Raw genomic sequence first — 19,818 nt, 5'->3', positions numbered from 1 at the left:
GGAAGGAAAACAAACTTCGCAGTAGATAAGAAAAAATAAACAAAGGCCACGGGGTAGCTAAACTACGCAGCAAACGAGAACGAACCGACTCCTACGGGAGTCAGACCTCTACGCTGAATCAGGGAAATTCAGGCACAGCCAAGTTCCAGGGATAACAGTAAATGCAGCGCGTGAAAATGGGGCCCAGACTCCTTATCTGCCTATGGGCCCAGGATCTCTAAGTCCGGCCCCGGAAACGCCCCCCACCCTTAACGTTCATTCCCCTTCCTTTCTTCAACATTACACCGCATAACGTTCTTCAACACGCAACTAGTTCGCCCAGCGAAACAAAAACAACGTACGAACTACGAAGTTACCAAAGACTATACATACGCTTCGCTTAATAGACTGGCGTGTTCAATGGCTTCTTGCATACGATAGCAGACGCTGGTCAAAAATTTCCCTGCACTTCAGCAGTGCTACTAGTATCGCCTCTAACGGCTAGTCAAAGGCTTCTCCCGTGTTTCGAAAGTGTTAACAGGTTTTTTGTATGGAGACGCCTGTCTCGTAAGCGAAGCGTATATATAGTATATAAGTAGAATGTGAGTAGCAAGCGCGTCGCATTTCCATCCATTCCATTATCGAATATAATTTTTCACTCACATTACGGACCATTCCCGCGGTGTTCCCGCGGTTACCGTGGGAATAGGGTTATACCGTTTCCATGCAGCTCTCTAGCCCAAGTCTATTTTTCTCAACGGACCTTGGCCCATAGATAAAATAACTTCGTATATAGATAGGAAACTTCAATGGGGCAAACTGACTCTCACGAGATTGCCCTGACATCTAGTGACTGCGCCAGTTGGCTGTGTTCTCAAGAGCGTAGAACGTATTGAGAAATTTGAGGTCGGAGTTTTGGGAATAAACGTATTTTGCAAGGTAAATGTCTTCAAATATACCAGAAATAGCGTTTAAAACAAACTTTAAATCTTTACTGAATGCTATTTCTTTAATAGTGCTATTTTTTTAAATTTGCTCTCAGTTCAAGAAAAAGTACTTTTAATACATATAGCTCGCTTAAGCCTTTGTAATTGGGATTGCGTTACACCAAGGTTCTAGTACGGACTTCGAATAGTGAGAACTTCACCAAATAATATTATTCGGGTGCCGCCACCAGATGTCGGCCAAAATTCTTTCGTCACTTCTACAACATGAAGTTTCCTATCTATATACGAAGTTATTTTATCTATGCCTTGGCCCAAGCCAGCGTCGTGGGTCCATTGGGTTGGGAATATACTACTTCTAGAGCCAAAATTTGTATTTGATTGTTGGGCGCACATTTTTGAAATCACGTATGAAATAGTGCAACATTATTATTTATCTAAGGTCCATCCTAGTGTGGTTGTCACTCTGTGATTTTTATTTCTAGCCCTACTTAGATATACACATTTTTATTCAAAGACTACATTTACCGCGATATTTACGCTCATAGAGATAGAAATCAGGGTTGGAAATAAAGATTTTTTTGAAAGTGGACAAGTGACCAGCTTAGATTAAATAAACTGGACCATGACCAGTGCACGTCGTCTGCTACATTATAATAGCGTGTTTTAACGGGGCTCAAAAGTTCAGTGGTTGAAACTTCACGGAGAGAGGGGAAAGTATTGTATTTTTTTTTATGCGTGGACATCCCGCCCTATCTTTCCCTCCTGAAGTTTCAACCCCCATGTGCCACCGAACTTTTGAGCCTAACTTTTAAAAATTTATAATAGGGTTAATTCTAGGGCTGTGAAATACTCGAACATCATCGATTACTCGGTATATTTTGAAATCGAGTACTCAAACTGGACCTCGAATAAGTAATTGGAAAACACTCGTCGATTATCGAGTACCAACAAATTGAATAGTTGTTTACCCGATTACTCGAATAAGCTGCTGTAAGTTCAAAGACGGGTGTTTGCGAGCGGGTGTTTGCAACTTTTTGGGGTGGATATAATGAACAGTACCTACAAGACGTACAAACAACAAATGCTTTGAATGACCTTTGGGATGGATCACGGTTTTTAATACGTAGTGCGCCTGCGCGGTTTTTCTTCATGAATTCCGCTGTCGGCCGGAGTTAGAACTTAGGAGTGTTAACTTCTTAAGCAATATTAATATTTAATATACTATTAATTACTATAATTAGGCTAGTAGTCTAGTATACTAGTCTTTTTATATACCACTAGTCACTATAATGTTACTAAAGTTCTGGTAACTGCATGAGGTTCATTTAAAATTAAGGAATATTTTTCAGCATTGAAAGCTAGTTAATACTCATTTTAAATTTAATTTCTTAATTACTTAATTACTTGAATAAAACCAGCTCCTGATCAAGTATACTAGTTTTTTTTTAATTATACTTGACTCGAATGAGACAAAGTTTTCCCCTAATCAAGTACTCGATTACCCGACTCGACTTGAATACTCGATAAAAAAAATTCGTACTCGATACCCGACTCGATTGCCTAGGACTCCCACAGTTCTAGTTAATTTGAATTGGAGTGTACAAAGAATAACATTTGAACCTACCAATTGCAAAATATTAAAGCATTATCATTTAAAAAATTAAAACACCTCGAATTAATTAAGTGGTCCAGTGGACCACTAACCCCCTCCGATTTAATTAATAAACTGGTACGGGCAATTTTTAAAATGGTCTTTTGGCCCACTGCCACCGCCTTATTTCCCACATTAAAAAAAATTATATATTAATCCCTAACATTGTTTGGTCTTTGCTTATATGCTGTGTGCTTGGTCTTGTGTCAATTGTGTGTATGGGTGGGCATTGGGCAAGGACAGTAGATACAGGGACGATAAAGTGTATTGGCGGCCTCTGTTAGAATATATCACCTAAAACGACCTAAACGCAAGGAGAGTTAGTTGTAAACAAAAAAAGGCGGTCACCTAATTTTAGCGGTTCTTGACGAGGCTTAAGTGTTCAAAACAAATGGGCATTTTTTATTTACGCTCGTAGTTTTATTTTTAATTTAACATCAAAATGGTAAAAACTAACTTCAATAATACTGTCCATGGTGAACCACGTCTTATCAATGGCCGCGGTTTGTTTACATCAAACTCCCCGTGAATATGAAGACGTTTAAAATCGAATTTTTCCCCCGCTTTCTCGTCCCTGTATCTACTGTCCTTGGGGTGGGTGACTGGATGCATGGATGCTGGATGTCGTGAGTCTGTCTACTCTTAGACTACACTACACACAGAAGTGAATTTAGCACATATTGTCAAGAATAGATAATTTGACCATAAATTATGAAAGTCTGATTTTGAAGGTTAAAAATGGTAAGTATCCAGTGGCCAGTTTTTTAATTAAACTACCTGGGCTCTATTGGCCATAGGTCCAGTTTAAAAAAAATCCTTATTTATCATCCTGATACGATCCGCTAAGCGAAGCGTATATAAATAGTCTTTGCTTTTATCATTATTAAATGCTGTCTGCTCTTTGAGCTTTAAATGTTTTCGGACCTTTAGTTTAAATAGAACATGCCTTTTCTGTAGTAATTAGTTAATTTTGTTAAAAATCAAAATGTCGTCTGTTAATTATGATGCAAAAGCGGAGGATCACCAGTCAATTTTAATTCTAGTTAAGCAAATAGGTAAGATTATCAAGGAAACCAACCATGTAACATCTGCATACCAAGGCTTATTCTATGGTTCATTCTGTTTTGTTTATTTTTGTTACAGGAACGGAAATACCATCCTCGACTTTTCATAAAATATTTGAAAGACTTTCGAGAATGAATTATGTCAAAGTTCTTGACAAACAAGCTCCAGGGTGGCAAAGGGGAATTTGGGTAAATTACAAAAATGAGTATTGTCAAGATAACAATGAATGGGGTGATTTCCAAGCTCATCGTAAAGTACTTGGTCTTATTTCTATAGGTAATCATGTCATGCTTTTAAATCCAAGTTTAAATTGCCTAAAAAGCTAATATTGTTTTCTTATATTACTTTAGGAAAATGCTCAGATTTGTCTAATCTTCAGGATCTTTGTGAAAGTCATACTAAGCATCAGGAAGATTTTAAATCAACAATATATGACTCCAGATGTTTGGTATTTGGCTTACAAGAAATTAGTAAAAATTTGAAGTTTGAGCTTGCTGAGGCTGAAGAACGGGATCATCAAAGTACTCCTGCCCAAATTCTTAATCAATCTGGACTTTCCCCAGAATCGGTGAATCTCGAGTTTGAATCTGAAAGCACTAATCTTGAGGAGACTGATAAATGTAATATTGAATCTGTTAAAGGTATGCCTAGAATTTTTTTTTAATTTATTGCCACTGGCTTTTGTAATTGTTTAGTTTTCATATGTAGAGAATGAGGAGATTGTTTTGCCAGTATCAGAGAATGATATTAAATTAGAATTTGATGCGACAACTCAGTCGGCTATTGTTGAAGTAGAGTCATCTCAGTCCTCAGTTTCTGATCATCAAACGTCAACTTCTCCATATGATACTAGTGATCCGTCACCTGAAACAGAAGGCACTGATATGCCTATAAGTGAAACGGCCAAGGCAGGGTATTCTAGTCATGATTCGAGTTCTGATTCAGATAGTCCTCAACCTGCACGATATTCCTTACAACCAACGAAAATAGAAATGGTTCCTGGTACTGGAGGATCTAGGCGAACTCCTTGTATTCAATATGGGAGTTTTGAAGAGTGTGAAAAATTGGAATTGGACATCTACGAATTTATCTCTTCAATATTTTTTGTTCTTGAATCGAAACGACTCTCATATGTGGGACAAGATAAACAGTTAAAGCAAGAAAAATATCCATTATTGAAAGCACCATATGAAAATAAAGATTTGGTAGGAGTTGACCTAGATACCAAGTGAGTCTTCACAAATCACTTTTCTGTGATTCATTGTTAGCATAGTCACCAAAATTATTCATGGTAGAAATACCTTCTCAATGAATTTGCGCATGCCATTAATTGTCCTAGTTTGGTCAAAATGACTTTAAAATTTTATAGTATAATTAAGCCATGTTCACACTTCTTAAAAACCAGCGTGAAAAATCGCCTTGTGTTGGTTAGGGAAGCAACTCGTCCAAGTCAGTTTTCATAACTACAAGGCGGGGAAGTAAAATTGTAAATAATGTCAAATAAGATTACTGTGTGTATAGTAAACGTGATTAACTAATTGTTTAGGGATACATTTTAGTATTTTCCAAATTCTGGTCATAATTTGAAATGACGTTAAGCGAGCCGGGGTGAAATGATTCGCACGTGTGAACCAAGAATTATCATCGTCGATCAAAACTGGCATTCAAATTGACCTAAACTGGGTTTTAGGCAATAGTGTGACCGTGGCTTTAAAACCCTCCTTTGGGTATTAGCCTAGCTGATTATTATTATTTTTTTAATTTTTCTGCAAATTGGTAAAAAAACAAATCTTTGTGTTACTTTGAGTCTAAATCCATTAGACTTGCACAGTACAAAAGTTAATTAACTTAGAAGTAATGAAATGATTTTCTCAGCCTTATGCAACTTGCTCTCATTTCATAATTATTACACTTTAATTATATTTAATTTTAACGTAGGCATTGGCCAGAACACATAGAAGTAACTACTTAGTGTTCCTGGCATTGTTTATAAAGTGAATGTTTATTAAGAAAATAATCTGCTGAAATACTGCGGTTTAACTAATACACTCTTTGTTGTTTAAAAAATTGTAATGCATTTTTAAAATTCACTTTTCTCAGACTCAAAGCCGCATCCAGAAATTCAAATAAATTTTTCAATATTTAATGAATTTTCAGAAATTTTAAGAAAAAGTGCTTAGGACGCATGAAGAAACATATAGGAGATATTTCATTACAAGTGGGTCTCCCAGTGGAAGCATTGACAATGTACTTAGCCGCAGTTGATACCCTAAAATCAGCCAGTGATTGGTTATGGCTCGCAGCAGCTTATGAAGGACAATGCGCCGCTTCAATAGCCCTTCTTCACCCACCGCAAAATCGCAGCTTAGCTTTGCAAAGAAATTCTTCTGTTCCTCTGCCTGAAAGAAATACAATGCCTAAAGCGAGAAATAGTTGTAAGATAGAAATATTTAGTCAATTTTTAGTTTTTTATTGAATAGTAATTTTTCATCATTTCAGTTAACGTTACGCTTCCAAGTCGAAGCTTACCTAGTGGTTTAAATCCATCTGATGTTAAAGCACTAGGCAAAAATATGCTAACTCAAAATGAAATAACTGAGAAATATAAGGAAGGTTTTGATTACTATTCTAAAGTAAGATTTTTTTAAATTCCATGTAGGGTGCTGTGCTGCCCTTTAACCAAGAACTAGGCATGTGCGAGCCTTGATTTTCTGGTTTAGAGTCGAGCTTCGAGTACGAAAAATTTAACTTTTCAAGCATCGAGCTGAAATTTAAAATTTTATCAAGCTTTCGAGTTCTTAGGCTTAGGCTAAAAAGTGGTTTAGAGTACTCGAATAATTAGGGGGGGGTTTCGAGTACTCTATGATAGATTTAGATTAAGAAGGATCTGAATAAATGGGTTTACTAAATAAAACATTTTTCAAAGTTAAAACAGCTAGGGAAACCTACATTATGTAACTTATGGTTTTGGTTTTGGTTTCGACATTTAAAATCAGTGACCAACCAGGACTTGTACCTCACCCTTTAGGAGGTCTTAATGCAGGACCAAAGGGATTTTTTAGTAGCTTTTCCCGCCATTTTTAAAAGCTTGGGTAAAAATAATAGTTTTGAGTACTCGAAAGTGAAGCCTAGGCCTCGATTTGAGACTCGAACCATTTTTGAGCTTTTCAACAAAATATTTTCGAGCTTAAAGCTATGTACTCGTCTCGAATCTCGATAAAATCGAGAATTCAGCATTTACTCGTACATGCCTACCAAGAACTAATTTACGTAATTTGGTTGTTGGTGTAACTTACAACACATCCAGCATGGTCTGGTCAAGTATATGAAACTGAAAGTATATTATATTTTTTTTTGTGTATAATATAGACCAAAAATACATTTTGTATTGGTATTGAATGCTGTATAAAAGCTGCCAGAATCCACGTTTTATTGGAGGTAATTGTTTTTTTTTCTTTTCTTTTTGTGAGAAACTTCGCAATATTAATTCGCATTTTAGAGGCACATCACAGCTGCTTATTTTGTGCAAAACATAGTTTTCTCAAATTTTCAACAAACTGAAGAAGATAAGGTAACAACAATTTATTTTATCCATTTACCTTTTTTTAACATGTTCCTTTTCAGTTGAGGTGGTTTTGCACACTATCTGAACTCTATACAGAACTGGGTTTTCATCGCAAAGCAGCATTTTTCAAATGGATAGCAGCAACTCGTTATGGAGCATTACCTGTAGATGAATCAAATGCAAGCAAAGTAAGGGTTTGACAGTATTATATTAAGTATTACATTATTTTTTTGAGGTAAAGTAAATTTTCCTTTTATTAGCCCTATCACCTTATTTTAGAAACATTTGATGGATATCAGCTCTCGCTGGACCCGAAAGAGTTTTCTTCAGGTGTTACTTTTTAACTTTGTATTACTTTATCATTAAGGTGATTAACTTATATTTTATTTATTTTAGAACCGGTTAGTGGTTGGCCACGTGTTCAAATTCAAGTATTGTTGGAATTAATTGCATCAGCAAAACGAATGAATAATCAGCCATTGGCCGTTCGCCATACCAGTTTTCTTCTTTTTGCAATGTTCCAACACTTATCGTCAGCAGAGAGGAAAGAGTACTGTAGTCAGCTGGAACAGTTGGCTTCTAAGAATGAGGGGGGTCCATTTCCTTTGGCTCTAAACTCTGGGCTTATCATTCCACCCGTTAATTTATTGAATTTACCACTTATAAAGTAATCGTCTAAACTTTTCCCAAATGGTTATTATTTTCATAACTCTAATTTTTACAATCTAGATCAATAAAGTTACAAAGTTTAGCTCCTCATTTAAGGCCAATTAAACTACAGTCCAGGAAATTAACTCCTCAAGCCGACAAAATGGGTCCATTTATTTTTTCTCCACTTATGATAAACAGAGACCAAAACTTAAAAAGCAACAAGCTAGGTTTGTTCTTTCTTTTGTACAAAGCTTTGATATAATTCTCAAAATGCCTTTACCTTCTAGAGTTCAAGTGGGTTGAAGGAGATGTGTGCGAAGTTTCTCTGCAAGTTTTTAATCCATTACCTTTTGAACTCAGAGTTACTCACATGGTATGAAGAAATGCTTTAAATATTTGAAAATGTTGTGGTACTTTTATTAAAACGATCCAGGTATTTAGGGTTTAATGGCTGATTCGGTTGCCTTTGAAAGCTTCCCTGCATGTCTTTCCTTACCCGCAGAATCTGGCCCATATCCTGTAAATTTACTCGGAACACCTAGAGCTTCGGGAGAACTTCATATACTAGGTATAGCTTGTAGTGTTTAATAGTTATAATAATACTAAGAAACTATTCATTGGTTTTCTAGGATACACTACTCACGTTTTGGGAGTTAAAAGCAATTGCAAGTTGAAAGATTTGAAAACTATCAAAGAAGACTCTTTTATAATTGACGTCATTCCATGCTTACCTCAACTTCAATTATCAACGTTTTTACCCAAATCAAGTGTCTTTTCCAGCTTGGGTGATACTAGTCACGTAGTTATGAATGCGGCTCTATCTTTGCATTCAGGGGAAAGGTAATATATTTAAATATAAATTAATATTGGTTGGCATTAATGTAGTTGTCAAAGGCGCCAGTGTGAAATTACATTGAAAAATATTGGTAAAGAATCTGTGGAGAAAGTGGATGTTACTATACAAACAAAATTAGGAAAAGGTAAAAAATAAATTAATTTAATTAACCATCGTTCAATTTCTTATATTCTTTTTAGATGTTGAGCAGTACTTTTTTACATGGAGCAAAGAAGAATTGGATGCGAAACTTCCAATTCCACCTGGAGGCTCTACCAATTTTATTATCTTCATTCACGCTATCACGGGATTTGTTCATTTGCCTGGTAACAATTTAATATAACTTAAAGTCACGCAAGTCCTGTTAATTTATATGGCTTTATATAACAATTGGGCTCAGAAAACAAATCAAATAAAAAGGAAAAAATAATTTCTTCAACTCCATCAGGATCTCCTTCTAATAGTCCCAGATTCCGAAGTCGAAGTTCAGGGCCATTATCTGACCAGAGAGTTGCAAGTCCTGAACCTTACTCAACTAAAGTAATTTTCACTTTTAAATATCTCTGTGAAGTAATTAACTCAATCATATGTTGTAGACAGTGGAAGCTGTAATCCAACTGCAGTATACTGGTGGTCCAGGGATGCAAAGTAGTTATGGCAGACAATGTGCAATTGCTTTAACTGTGGAAGTTGTACCATCTCTCATTATCACAAAATGGGATGTGTTACCAGCGGAAATGTAAGCTTCTCTACGACTAACTTTTGGTTTGTGGACATAGTTTTTTACTCATTTTCCTTATTTATTTTTAAGTTCTTCACATTGTTACTTAGTCTTAGATTTATTTAATGCTACAAAACATGAAATGGAACTTCAGTATGCGGCAAATAAGTTCATTGGCATTGAAGCTCAAGATACTTGCCGAATACCCGTGCCAGTTGAAAGATGCCCCATGCCAACTAGTGGGAAAGGTGTCATTTCTCCAAAAAATTTAGGTTTAAAAAATGTATGCAAGAAACATCTAACTAGTCTGGTGGATTTGCAGTGGAGTTTGATATCCTTTTTCTTGAGAACGTGTTATATTGTGTGTTAACTATAAAATTATACATATTTCAAAATGTGTTTTAGTGAGGAATTTCAAACTTTCAGCACACTTAGGGGGTAATTTGACAATGGAAATTTCCTTGACCTTGAACCATGTCATCAAGGTCGTTCAAAATTTATATCGAGAACCATTAGAAGTGTTCCAAGTGATGTCACATTTTAGGTCTATTTTGACCCATAACAAGTTGAGGGAATCGAGACAAAAACAGGAAGGTCGTGATGAAAATAATGTACCAGTGACCAGGTTAAAGGGCTAATAACTCGCAAAATACTAATGCTAGAGTATAAAAATTTGCTAGACATACTCATCTAGTAGGAAATCAATAGAATTTGCAAACTTGGGTGATATTTTAGTGATGGTTCAAGGTGGTTCAAGGTCATTCAAAGTTTATCTCGAGAAACAATGTATTTAGAGAAATGGTTATTGGTCAAATAAGGAAGAATTAAAGCTATTTAGATCTAAAATGTGACTGGGAACAATTTTCTAATTGAAACCAACTTTGTATCTCTAATGGTTCTGAGAAATTTTTTTTAAATGACCTTGAAGACATGGTTCAAGGTCATGGAAATTTACCATGTCAAGTGACCCCAGCACGTTCTATGTGTAATCGTGGTTTGGATACACCATGTTAAATGCGTAAAACTATTTAAATTTTATTGAAGTATTTTCCCTTGACTACATTTTGCACCCTAATTTGGATCTTCAAGGAACTGCGTGGATCGCTGATATTCCTTGGACATCATCTATGATTGATGGAATACTCATGTCACCTATTCAATGGGGTAAAAATATGCTCGCTAATAAAGTACAATCAAGTCATTAATTGACCACTTCTTTCAGAAATATATCTCTGTGATCGTCCTTTTAAGTTTGAAGATGAATTTAGTTTTAAAATTGGACAGCTAATTACTTTATCTGTTGTGCTACAAAATCTTTCCGGTATGAATTAGATTGTATGTTGAAAAAATTTTGAGTTTGGTTAACTTATGTTTTTTACTAATAGATCATAAATTGAATTCACTTTGTTTGCGTGTCAGTGGGTACCAAGATTATCAAAATGGACACAAAACATATAGGCTAGAAACTAAAAGAGCTATTGTTGGTAGTGATAGGGTATTAATTGATGAGGTAAGATTAATTCTGTGATTTTATGCTTTACTTGTTTTTTATTATTTTTGGGGCTCCATTATGCTTTTAAATTTTTTTTCTGAATTTTATCTAAGTACTAATGCTTTTCTCATTTAATGTACAGATTGCCCCAAAAGGAAAATATAACCATAAATGTGGAATTGTGTTTTTCCATACTGGATTTTATAAACTTGATATTCAGTGCAATTGTTCCAATGTTAATGCAAAATCTCTGACAGTTGATACCCACCTCAAACATTCAAGTTACAATGAAAACCATGTCCATGGAAATCATATTTGGCGGTGCACACCATCTGTTGAAATTAATATAGTTGAATAAAATAAAAAATTTACCATAAATTATACTTAGTTGGAATCTTCCGGCCAACTTCTCAGTGTTGATTTAGGAGGTGGTGACACCCTGCGGTACGTGAAACAAATAAGAGCCCCCTCACAAACACAGCAAAGGTTGATTGGCTCACAGCTGTAAATTTTATTTGAATACCAAATAGTTTAGTAAATTGGGTTCAAAATTGACCAAATCAAAATGGGAAAGGCTCATTTCCCCAACTTGCCATTACCCCAACCACAAATGCTCCATTTCCCCAACTGTTCATATCTAAACCATTCATTTCGCCAACTACTCATTTCACCAACTAGTTTTTTTTACGGAGTTGGGGAAATGAATAGCTCATCAAGGACCTTTTCGATTTTCTCCTTCGTAGCATAGGTCAACGAGCTCAATTTGAGACTGAGCTCGGGTATTTTAAATAAATATTGTGAGCCTGAGACGGGACCGATAAGTTTGTTAAAATACAAATTACTTAGAGCTCGAGCTTGAAACCATTTCATGATTCACATTACTTGGAGCTCGAGCCCGAGCCTGTATTAAAAATTTACGTACTAAGAGCTCGACATAATACTTGAGAATAAACCACGACAAAGGTATGAAAGACCGTTTTTCAATGGGAATAAACGCGGTACTTCGGCACATATGCCTTCGAGGCGAAAAGAAAACTAACAATTAAAGGTTTTAAAACCTTTAATTGTTAGTTTTCTTTTCGCTCAATATATTGGGCAGTGGGTGTATGGTCAGCGGTTCCTGATTTGTCGAGAACTCGATGCAGCGGTAAAGTCATCTCTCGACCGGTAAGCGTGAAATTTGGGCTGTAACCGGTCGACGAGATGACCGCCGAACGAATAGCGAGAGTGAATTTAGGGCAAATGAGCATCCCAAGTCACGTGGTTGTCCTCAACGTAGGAGGCAATCATTGTTTTTATTGTGCGATTAGCGCATTCAGTGAAATTTGCCTGGGTGATACGGGGTCGTGTGTTGAACTTTTACCCCCCAATAAGTACAAGCGCGAACGAATTGTTTAGAGATAAATTGGAAGCCCCGGCCCCTGTTTACGATTAAAACGCGAGGAACCCCAAAGCGTGGAAAAACCTCCTCCGAAAGTTTCTTAGTTATAATCTGGGAAGTAACCTTGTGCAAAGCGAACATTTCAATATATTTTGAAAAATGGTCAGTGACAACTAGGAGATATTCGATTCTTTTTGTACTAACAGGGAAGGGGCCCATAAGATCTCTCAAGGAGCGGTGGGCTCGATTGTGTCAAGGAAACCTGCTGGTTTAGTGTTGGAAATCTTAAATTTGAGACAGGTGAGGCGAGAGTTGACGTAGGCCTTACAGTCGGCTACCCTACCAGACTTGTAAATAGCGGCAGTCCACGCGTCAAAAACCCTTGAAAAAAATCACGGGACTCCTAAAAAAATGAATTTAGAAGGGGGTAAAGAGTCCACGGGACTCCCTCAAATTATATCGTTAGCTGTGTAAAAAGAGGGAAAATTTCGAGAATTAAATAAAAAGTAGAATTCTTTTTCTCTTTGAGGCATCTGTATCTGGAAGGACGTCCTTCCAGTCTGTATAGTGTATACTGACCGCCACTATGTCAGCTCTCCGAATATTAGTCGGACTCCCAATTACTATTTATCTGTGAGGCCTATAGAAATTTACCATGACCAATGAAAAATTTGGAAAACTTGGGCCTACCAGGGAAAAACCTCTTAACTCAAACAGGTGTGGCCCGTGTCGGGAATGGAAATTATTAGCCCATAATTAATAGTCTTGCTCTGTATTCCATTAGGCACAGTAATTGTAGACCAATATTTTGCTTTATTAAAATGAATAAAGGTAGAAAACAAAAATTTAAGCTCTATGGGTTTGGAATGAAGACTTTAATGGTTAAATTAATTGTGATAATATTTAAGAGCATTTTAATTTACCCGATCACGATTATATATGAAAATATGTAAACTTTGATGCTGTAGTTCGATTACGGACTGTCTCTTTTATAATTACCATAAAAATGTTATAGGCTTTGCCTCTATTAGGTGTCATTTATTTTCGAACATAATATGGAGGAATAAAGAGATATTAAAGAACATATAAATTTAAACGAGGGGGGGGGGACGAAGAAAGAGGGAAGAGTCCTGGACTCGTAGAAAAAATAGATCGGCGGAGGGGTCCGGGTCCAGTGGACTCTCTTAAAAATATACACTATTTACAAGTCTGTACCCTACCGTCCCAATACACGGTGTTGCGCAGTCTATGGTGTTTTTTCTCAAACCCTAAATGACCAGCTGTGGGGTGGTCGTGCAATTCAAATAAAACTTTATTTTTGAGGGAAGAGGGGATAACGGGACGCGACGCTATGGGCTCCGCGATCCGTGCCATGTGCTTAAGTGGGCGACTTTCGATCCATCGGTAAAGAACGGTCTCGTCACAAAGACAATAGCTTCTCGATTTTCGTTTAATTTTTCTACCAAATTTTTCACGTGGAAGGTCCCCATTTGTGAGATAGGTTTTCAGGGCCCTGATTTTTACATCTTTATCCTGAGCTTCGGATAAACGGCGTAAATCGCGAAGCGGAGCTACCTGAGTCGCGGCCGCGTCTTTTAGGGCAAGCGCGTCAACGACTAGTTGAGAGGGGGTTTCAACTTCTACGCAATTATACTTATTTCGTAAATCTCGAGAATTCGGTTAGGTGATCATCGTTAGATTCAACGGAATTACGGGAGAGGGTGTCCGCGACTTCATTTTCGCGACCCTTTCTATGGACGACTGTGATATTGAATTCTTGGAGCTCGACCGCCCAGCGAGTTAGTTTAGAAGTTACGTTTTTCATTTTTTATAACCATTGAAGAGCGCTATTATCGGTAATTAGAGTGAATTTAATGCAGTGGACATATTGCCTATACTTGTTAACCGCCCAAACCACCGCTAGAAGTTTGCGTTCTGTGGCGTGGCATCGGGTTTCCGCGTCTTTAATCTTTTTGCTGCCAAGAGAAATGAGTCAAATGACGCGTTCCCTTCTTTCCCTATCATTCTGATACAAGACCGCCCCGAGGCCGGTTAATGAAAGGTCGGTCCGCGGGACAAAAGACGGAGTAATCGGGGTAAGCTAACACAGGGGGGGGAGTAGGCTTTTCTTCATTTCCTGAAAACTGGACTCACAGTCTCACAGACTCACACGCTGCATTCCAGGAAATTATTGCGGTAGTAGGGTTTTTCGTCAATTGGGTGATGGGTAGTGAAATATCGGCATAATCTTCGATAAATTCACGGTACCAACCACACATACCCAAGAATGACCAAACCTCTTTAAGGTTTTTCGGCCTAGGATATTCTTCGATAGCGAAGGTAGATATGAGGGGTCTATCGCGATTCCCGCGGAGCTCACTCTATATCCCGAATATGAAACTACCTTTTTAAGAAACGCGTATTTATAACGCTTGCAGGTTAAACCAGTTTCGCGTAGGCGCTGGAAAATGGACTTAAAGCAACAAGGTGGTCTTCTAGCGTGCGGGTTTTAGCTAAAATATCGTCAAAGTACAGCTCTAGTAGTTTGGATAGCATTTCCTCGAATATTCCCTCTATACAACCATGGGCCAAATAATGATAAATCATTATTTGGCCCATGATACAACAACAATTTGCCAACAATGTTGCAGACAGCAATTGTCATTTTTATGGGGTAAATTCCAAAAATTACCTTTTGGAAGTAATCCAACATTTAACAAAATATTTTGGGGTATTGTAGCTGGAAAACAAAGTACGAAGCAAAAAGACAAACAATTCTTTTTTTAAATTTGAGATATCTTCATCCGAAACAATCGCGTTGGTGTGACGTGCTTCGGTTCAGCCTAAAAGAAAAGATCAGATGTTTGGTATGAACTAAGAGTTTTTTATCAATGATGTTGAGTCATCCATCATTGATAAGAAATTCCCTCCGTAATAAAGAGAGCGTCTTTTATTACACAATTATTTAGGAAAATTTTAATTATGCTACTTAGTAATTGTACGTTTAAAGCCCTAATTACGTATAATCTAATACTAACACGATAATTAAGAAACTACTCAATAAAATTGATTGCGGCTATTTGTGCATAAATTACTATTAGGGACTTGGCAGCATGACGTAGGTAATACGTCACCTATGCTTTTTTCAATTGAAGAAAAAAAGGATACCAGCATGGCGGCCATAGCAAAAGGTGTTTCCAAAAGCGACATAAGACCCAAAAGTGTGTTAGTACGGTATAATGTTTAGTCATGGACTGTAAAATTTACAGTCCGTGGTTTAATGGGAGCTTGTCGCGAAGTAAAAAGAAGGAGTGGGAGAGGGGGTTGAAAATACGTCATCAAAATTTGAAATTTTCTCCACTCCAGCGCCGCCGAGTGAGGCGTTTTAGAACGTATGTCAACGGGCGAGTAAATCGAAGAGAGAAAATCGCGCCAGACCATAGACTAAATATAAAGTTACTAGTACTATTCCAACTAGTAGGTTATGTAGTCTATTGTGAGACTAGCTTTCAATAAATATTTTAACGGGCGCAAAGGTAGAGTTGACACACTTTTGGGTCTTATGTCACTTTTGGTGTTACTTCATGCTGCCAACTTGCCAAGTCGCTATTGAAAATTTGAAAATCGACGGTGCTTTTTTTCGCACAGTAGTAAAATCAATTAAAAGACCGACTATAGTTTCTGCTTGTTTAGGCCTAGTGCCGTTGATTTAAAAAAAAATTATTTGTAGGAAATTACTTGTAAATTACTTACTTCGTAGATGAAAATACTTCTTGGTCACCTCAATTCTTTCACCAACTTTAAACGCCGCTGAGCCGATCTAGCTGTACACAAAAACCACGAAATGGTAGACCGTAGAAGGGAATTTGGACATGAGAAAGGGAAACAACGGTCAGCTTCAAGACATTTTAACCATTCTTTGCCCTCCCAGGGTCTCTATCTCATAGGCGTGCGCAGATCTTCTCGTCAGGTGCGGCCAATTAAATATTTTCCGCTCCCATTTATTGCCAAAATCTTTTTAAAGTTAAATTGCAGGTTAATAAATCCCTTCCACGGTAACTGTAAATTTCCATGTTTAAAGATCCATTAGTCAAAAGCGAAGAGCACGGTGTCTAGAGAAACGTTTTTGGAGTAGATAGGACAATAGTCCACTAACCGCTATGCGATTAATCAGGCTCGAGATATATGTCAGGGCCACGTCAACGTTGTTATATGTGGAGATAGGGAAGGTTTACCGGTGGCGGAAGTATAACAACCACCAGTTGGGTAATTGGTGGTTGTCCTCTAGCGGTCATTCTCATTATCTCCCTCCCAGACGCTTTGGATTACGAGAGTGCACCACACTCCGACTTCACGGAATTTTCTTCTCATATCGTGTCCCATTGTCGTCTGTAAGCTGAACTCACCAAAGTGAACAGAGTAAATGGAACTCTAGTAGCATACGACGATTGCCAGACGTTTTATAGAAACTTATATATTAGATATTTTAAAGTAGTATACAGTGTATTTAATATAATCAAAAGTGACATAATTATCATAAGTGGGTCTATCGGACCTATTTCGTCGATCTCGAGTCGAGCATTCATTAAACCTTTAGCACACTTTTGGTAATTATGTCACTTTTGATATAATATGTTACCACAAGTACGTATAATATATTTATTACGAGTTATAATATATTTTTTATATTATATTGATTTATAATGTATTATAGTATATTATATTATATTATATTATATTGTTTTATAGTGTATTATATTATATTATATTATATTATATTATATTATGTTATATTATATTATATTATATTATATTATATTATATTATATTATATTATATTATATTATATTATATTATATTATATTATATTATATTATATTATATTATATTATATTATATTATATTATATTATATTATATTATATTATATTATATTATATTATATTATATTATATTATATTATATTATATTATATTATATTATATTATATTATATTATATTATATTATATTATATTATATTATATTATATTATATTATATTATATTATAATATAATATAATATAATATAATATAATATAATATAATATATTATATTTTATTTTATTTTATTTTATTCTATTTTAGGATATGATATGATGATAATGTTTTGTGATGTTATGTTACGTTATATTTTATATGTATTATATTTTTATACGTTATTAAAATATAACTTTATTTAAAAAGTTAGTATAATATACTGAATATTTTGAGAGGCCTGCTATACAGCTTCTGGAAAACCAGGTGGTATAAAGATAAACCATTCAGGAAACGTAATAAACTCTAACAATCAAAAATTAAACCATTGCAATTTTGAATAAATCCCTATTTTAAAGAACATTTTGGAGTTCTATTTAAAACTGTTGGCTTCAATAAAAAGCCCGGGACTGCAAGTGGAACCCCTAGGTTCCAAGAAGAACATATTCGTGTTCACGTCGAAACCCCAAGGTTCCGTGATAACCCTATAGGTTCCAACGCGAACCCCCATATGGTTCCATAAAAAATGGTTTTATAAAGAACCCTATAGTTCCAGGAAAACCCCGATGGTTCCAAGAGTAGCCCAGAGGTTCTAAGAAGAACCATTTCTTTCAAGAAATACCCTAAAGGTTCTACAAAGAATCATTTATCTCCAGAAATTCCTCCTAACGGTTCTACAAAGAACCCTTGGGTTTTAAAAGACACCCTTTAAGAACACTTTTTTCTAAGAGTGTACACCGTTGAAAAGTTGCGGGTGCGTTAATGAGGCCAATGGGCATGACATTGTACTCAAAGAGTCCCTTGTGGGTTACGAAAGCGGTATATTGCCTATTAGACTCTTCCAGTTCAATTACAATTTAAAGACGATATACCTGAAAGGTTCGGTGATACGGTACAAGATGACCAAAGCGATTGGAAAGTGTTCGCAAAGAAAATGTTCGTCGAGAGTTCTCGGTTGATTTCACAACGCAGGAGTGGATAAGACGCCGGTGGTCTTGGTGATGTGAAGGTTGCGTCGGGTACAGAGAAGCGTTGTGGCCCAGGAAAAGTCGCCAGGAACGGTGAAACGTCGTTGCCTGGACTGAAGTGGTCGGAACGGATGAAGCGTCGTTGCCTGGGTGGTTGATTCGTCAGAAACGGATGAGTGTCGTGACCCCGGAGTAATGTGTAGTACGATAGCGGCTGACATCGGCAGATACTGCTACGGGGCTACTAGCGGACCATGATCGGGAGACATCGAGGTTTGGGGCGTGAATTCAAAAATTGATTAACGGTGACTTCGGTAACGGGTTATCTTCAGCGGGCTTTGTTACTCGACGGTAAACTTAAAACCAAACCAACGCCTCCACCATATTTGTAGCGGGGGATACGCGACTTAGCGTGTTAACTACAAATAACAGAACTACGTTCTAAAGTTTAAAGAAAAAGGAATAATTTTATTTAGCATTAGAGAGGAGAACCTCTCTCTTCGAAGTCGTACATCAAAATGTGCCCTCTCCTTGAAAGGCAGTCCCTTTTCAAGCAGAGGTCTTACAATAGGTATTTGTCCCAACGCCGAGAAAGAGTTTTCCCCGGCGAAGGGATATTGGTTCGTGATTGACAGGTGACATCTTACAATAGATAAGATGGGGAAAACACGCTACCGTTAAGCAGGGCAGGAGTTACTCATCACACTATAGGATCGATTCACAGGGCTCATCCAGAGCTGGCTGGAAAAACACGACAATTTGGTGCTTCTTAACACAGGCGAGGCTACTCGTAGCCCAACTAAGGGCCCTGAAGGAGCGTTAGATATAGCTTTGGCGTGCGCAGATCTTGCTATTCATCTTCCTTGGCCTGTTCTGTCGTCAGGAACCAGTGACCACCTTCCAATCTACAAGGGAGCTCTATCAAAAGTCAGCGGCGGTCCCACCGGTCCAGCTCATTGACACTATCCGGCGGCTGACTGGAAACGTTTCCGTATACTCTTGGATGACTCCCTCGGGACTGACCCCTTAACAGTTCAGTCAGCTGAATCAAGTGGCCATTGCAACGATTCCGGCTAAGTGGGGCAGTGGTGCAGTCACCCCCGCCAGCCCCTTTGATGGGACGTCGCATGATTGGAGCAGGCCAAGACAGTCTAAGCTGCTCATCGCAGGGCACATGGCTCGGGTCACTCGTTGGACCAAGTTACTTATAAACGAGAAAGGGCGCTCTTCAAAAAACTTACTAGAGAGACGAAGTGTAATAGTTGGATAACTTATTGTCCCAAAAATGTGCCAGAGCAAGTGGTCCTACACTTCGCGTTATATACGGCGCCATACAGCTTTCGCTCGACAACATTTTAGAGAACGGTGCCTACTGGGGCCTCAACTTCCAGCGACTGAAGTGTTAATTAGGGATTGCAATTGCTGGATCCCTCATCCAGCAATCCAGCTGGATCCAGCGTATTTTTCGGTCTGCAGGATCCAGCACCACGTGCTGGATCCAGCGATGCGGATTCGCAAGTAATTAACGTTGCCGCTTTGCTATGTGCGCT

General features: G+C 37.3%; 1 protein-coding gene across 1 annotated transcript; it reads left to right on the top strand.

The window, feature by feature from the left end:
• The first annotated feature begins 3,492 nt into the window (after positions 1 to 3,492).
• Positions 3,493 to 11,278, top strand: brun (trafficking protein particle complex subunit brun). The gene is made up of 26 exons (XM_090179534.1): positions 3,493 to 3,632; positions 3,721 to 3,918; positions 3,993 to 4,283; positions 4,351 to 4,870; positions 5,800 to 6,077; positions 6,142 to 6,275; positions 7,012 to 7,080; positions 7,142 to 7,213; positions 7,267 to 7,395; positions 7,468 to 7,537; positions 7,604 to 7,874; positions 7,937 to 8,085; positions 8,146 to 8,231; positions 8,300 to 8,426; positions 8,488 to 8,698; positions 8,753 to 8,838; positions 8,894 to 9,019; positions 9,094 to 9,233; positions 9,290 to 9,432; positions 9,505 to 9,740; positions 9,820 to 10,025; positions 10,095 to 10,200; positions 10,459 to 10,578; positions 10,637 to 10,735; positions 10,800 to 10,924; positions 11,049 to 11,278. Exons 1-26 carry the CDS (start codon positions 3,563 to 3,565, stop codon positions 11,262 to 11,264), a joined length of 4,278 nt encoding a protein of 1,425 aa, XP_090035660.1. The 5' UTR covers positions 3,493 to 3,562; the 3' UTR covers positions 11,265 to 11,278.
• The last annotated feature ends 8,540 nt before the right edge of the window (positions 11,279 to 19,818 follow it).

Source organism: Leiobunum rupestre, chromosome 6 (genome assembly GCF_980474605.1).
Source record: "Leiobunum rupestre chromosome 6, qqLeiRupe1.1.hap1, whole genome shotgun sequence".
NCBI lineage: Eukaryota > Metazoa > Arthropoda > Arachnida > Opiliones > Sclerosomatidae > Leiobunum > Leiobunum rupestre.
Note: the sequence above shows the minus strand (reverse complement) of the source record. Positions and strands in the feature narration are given on the sequence as shown.

What these genes read in the sequence shown, in the direction of transcription:
- brun (XM_090179534.1), top strand. Translation starts at nt 3,563, where the DNA reads ATGTCGTCTGTTAATTATGATGCAAAAGCGGAGGATCACCAGTCAATT. An exon ending in GAATCCACGTTTTATTGGAG is followed by an intron (nt 7,081 to 7,141) that starts GTAATTGTTTTT and finishes TTCGCATTTTAG; the next exon opens with AGGCACATCACAGCTGCTTA. An exon ending in CTTAAAAAGCAACAAGCTAG is followed by an intron (nt 8,086 to 8,145) that starts GTTTGTTCTTTC and finishes TTTACCTTCTAG; the next exon opens with AGTTCAAGTGGGTTGAAGGA.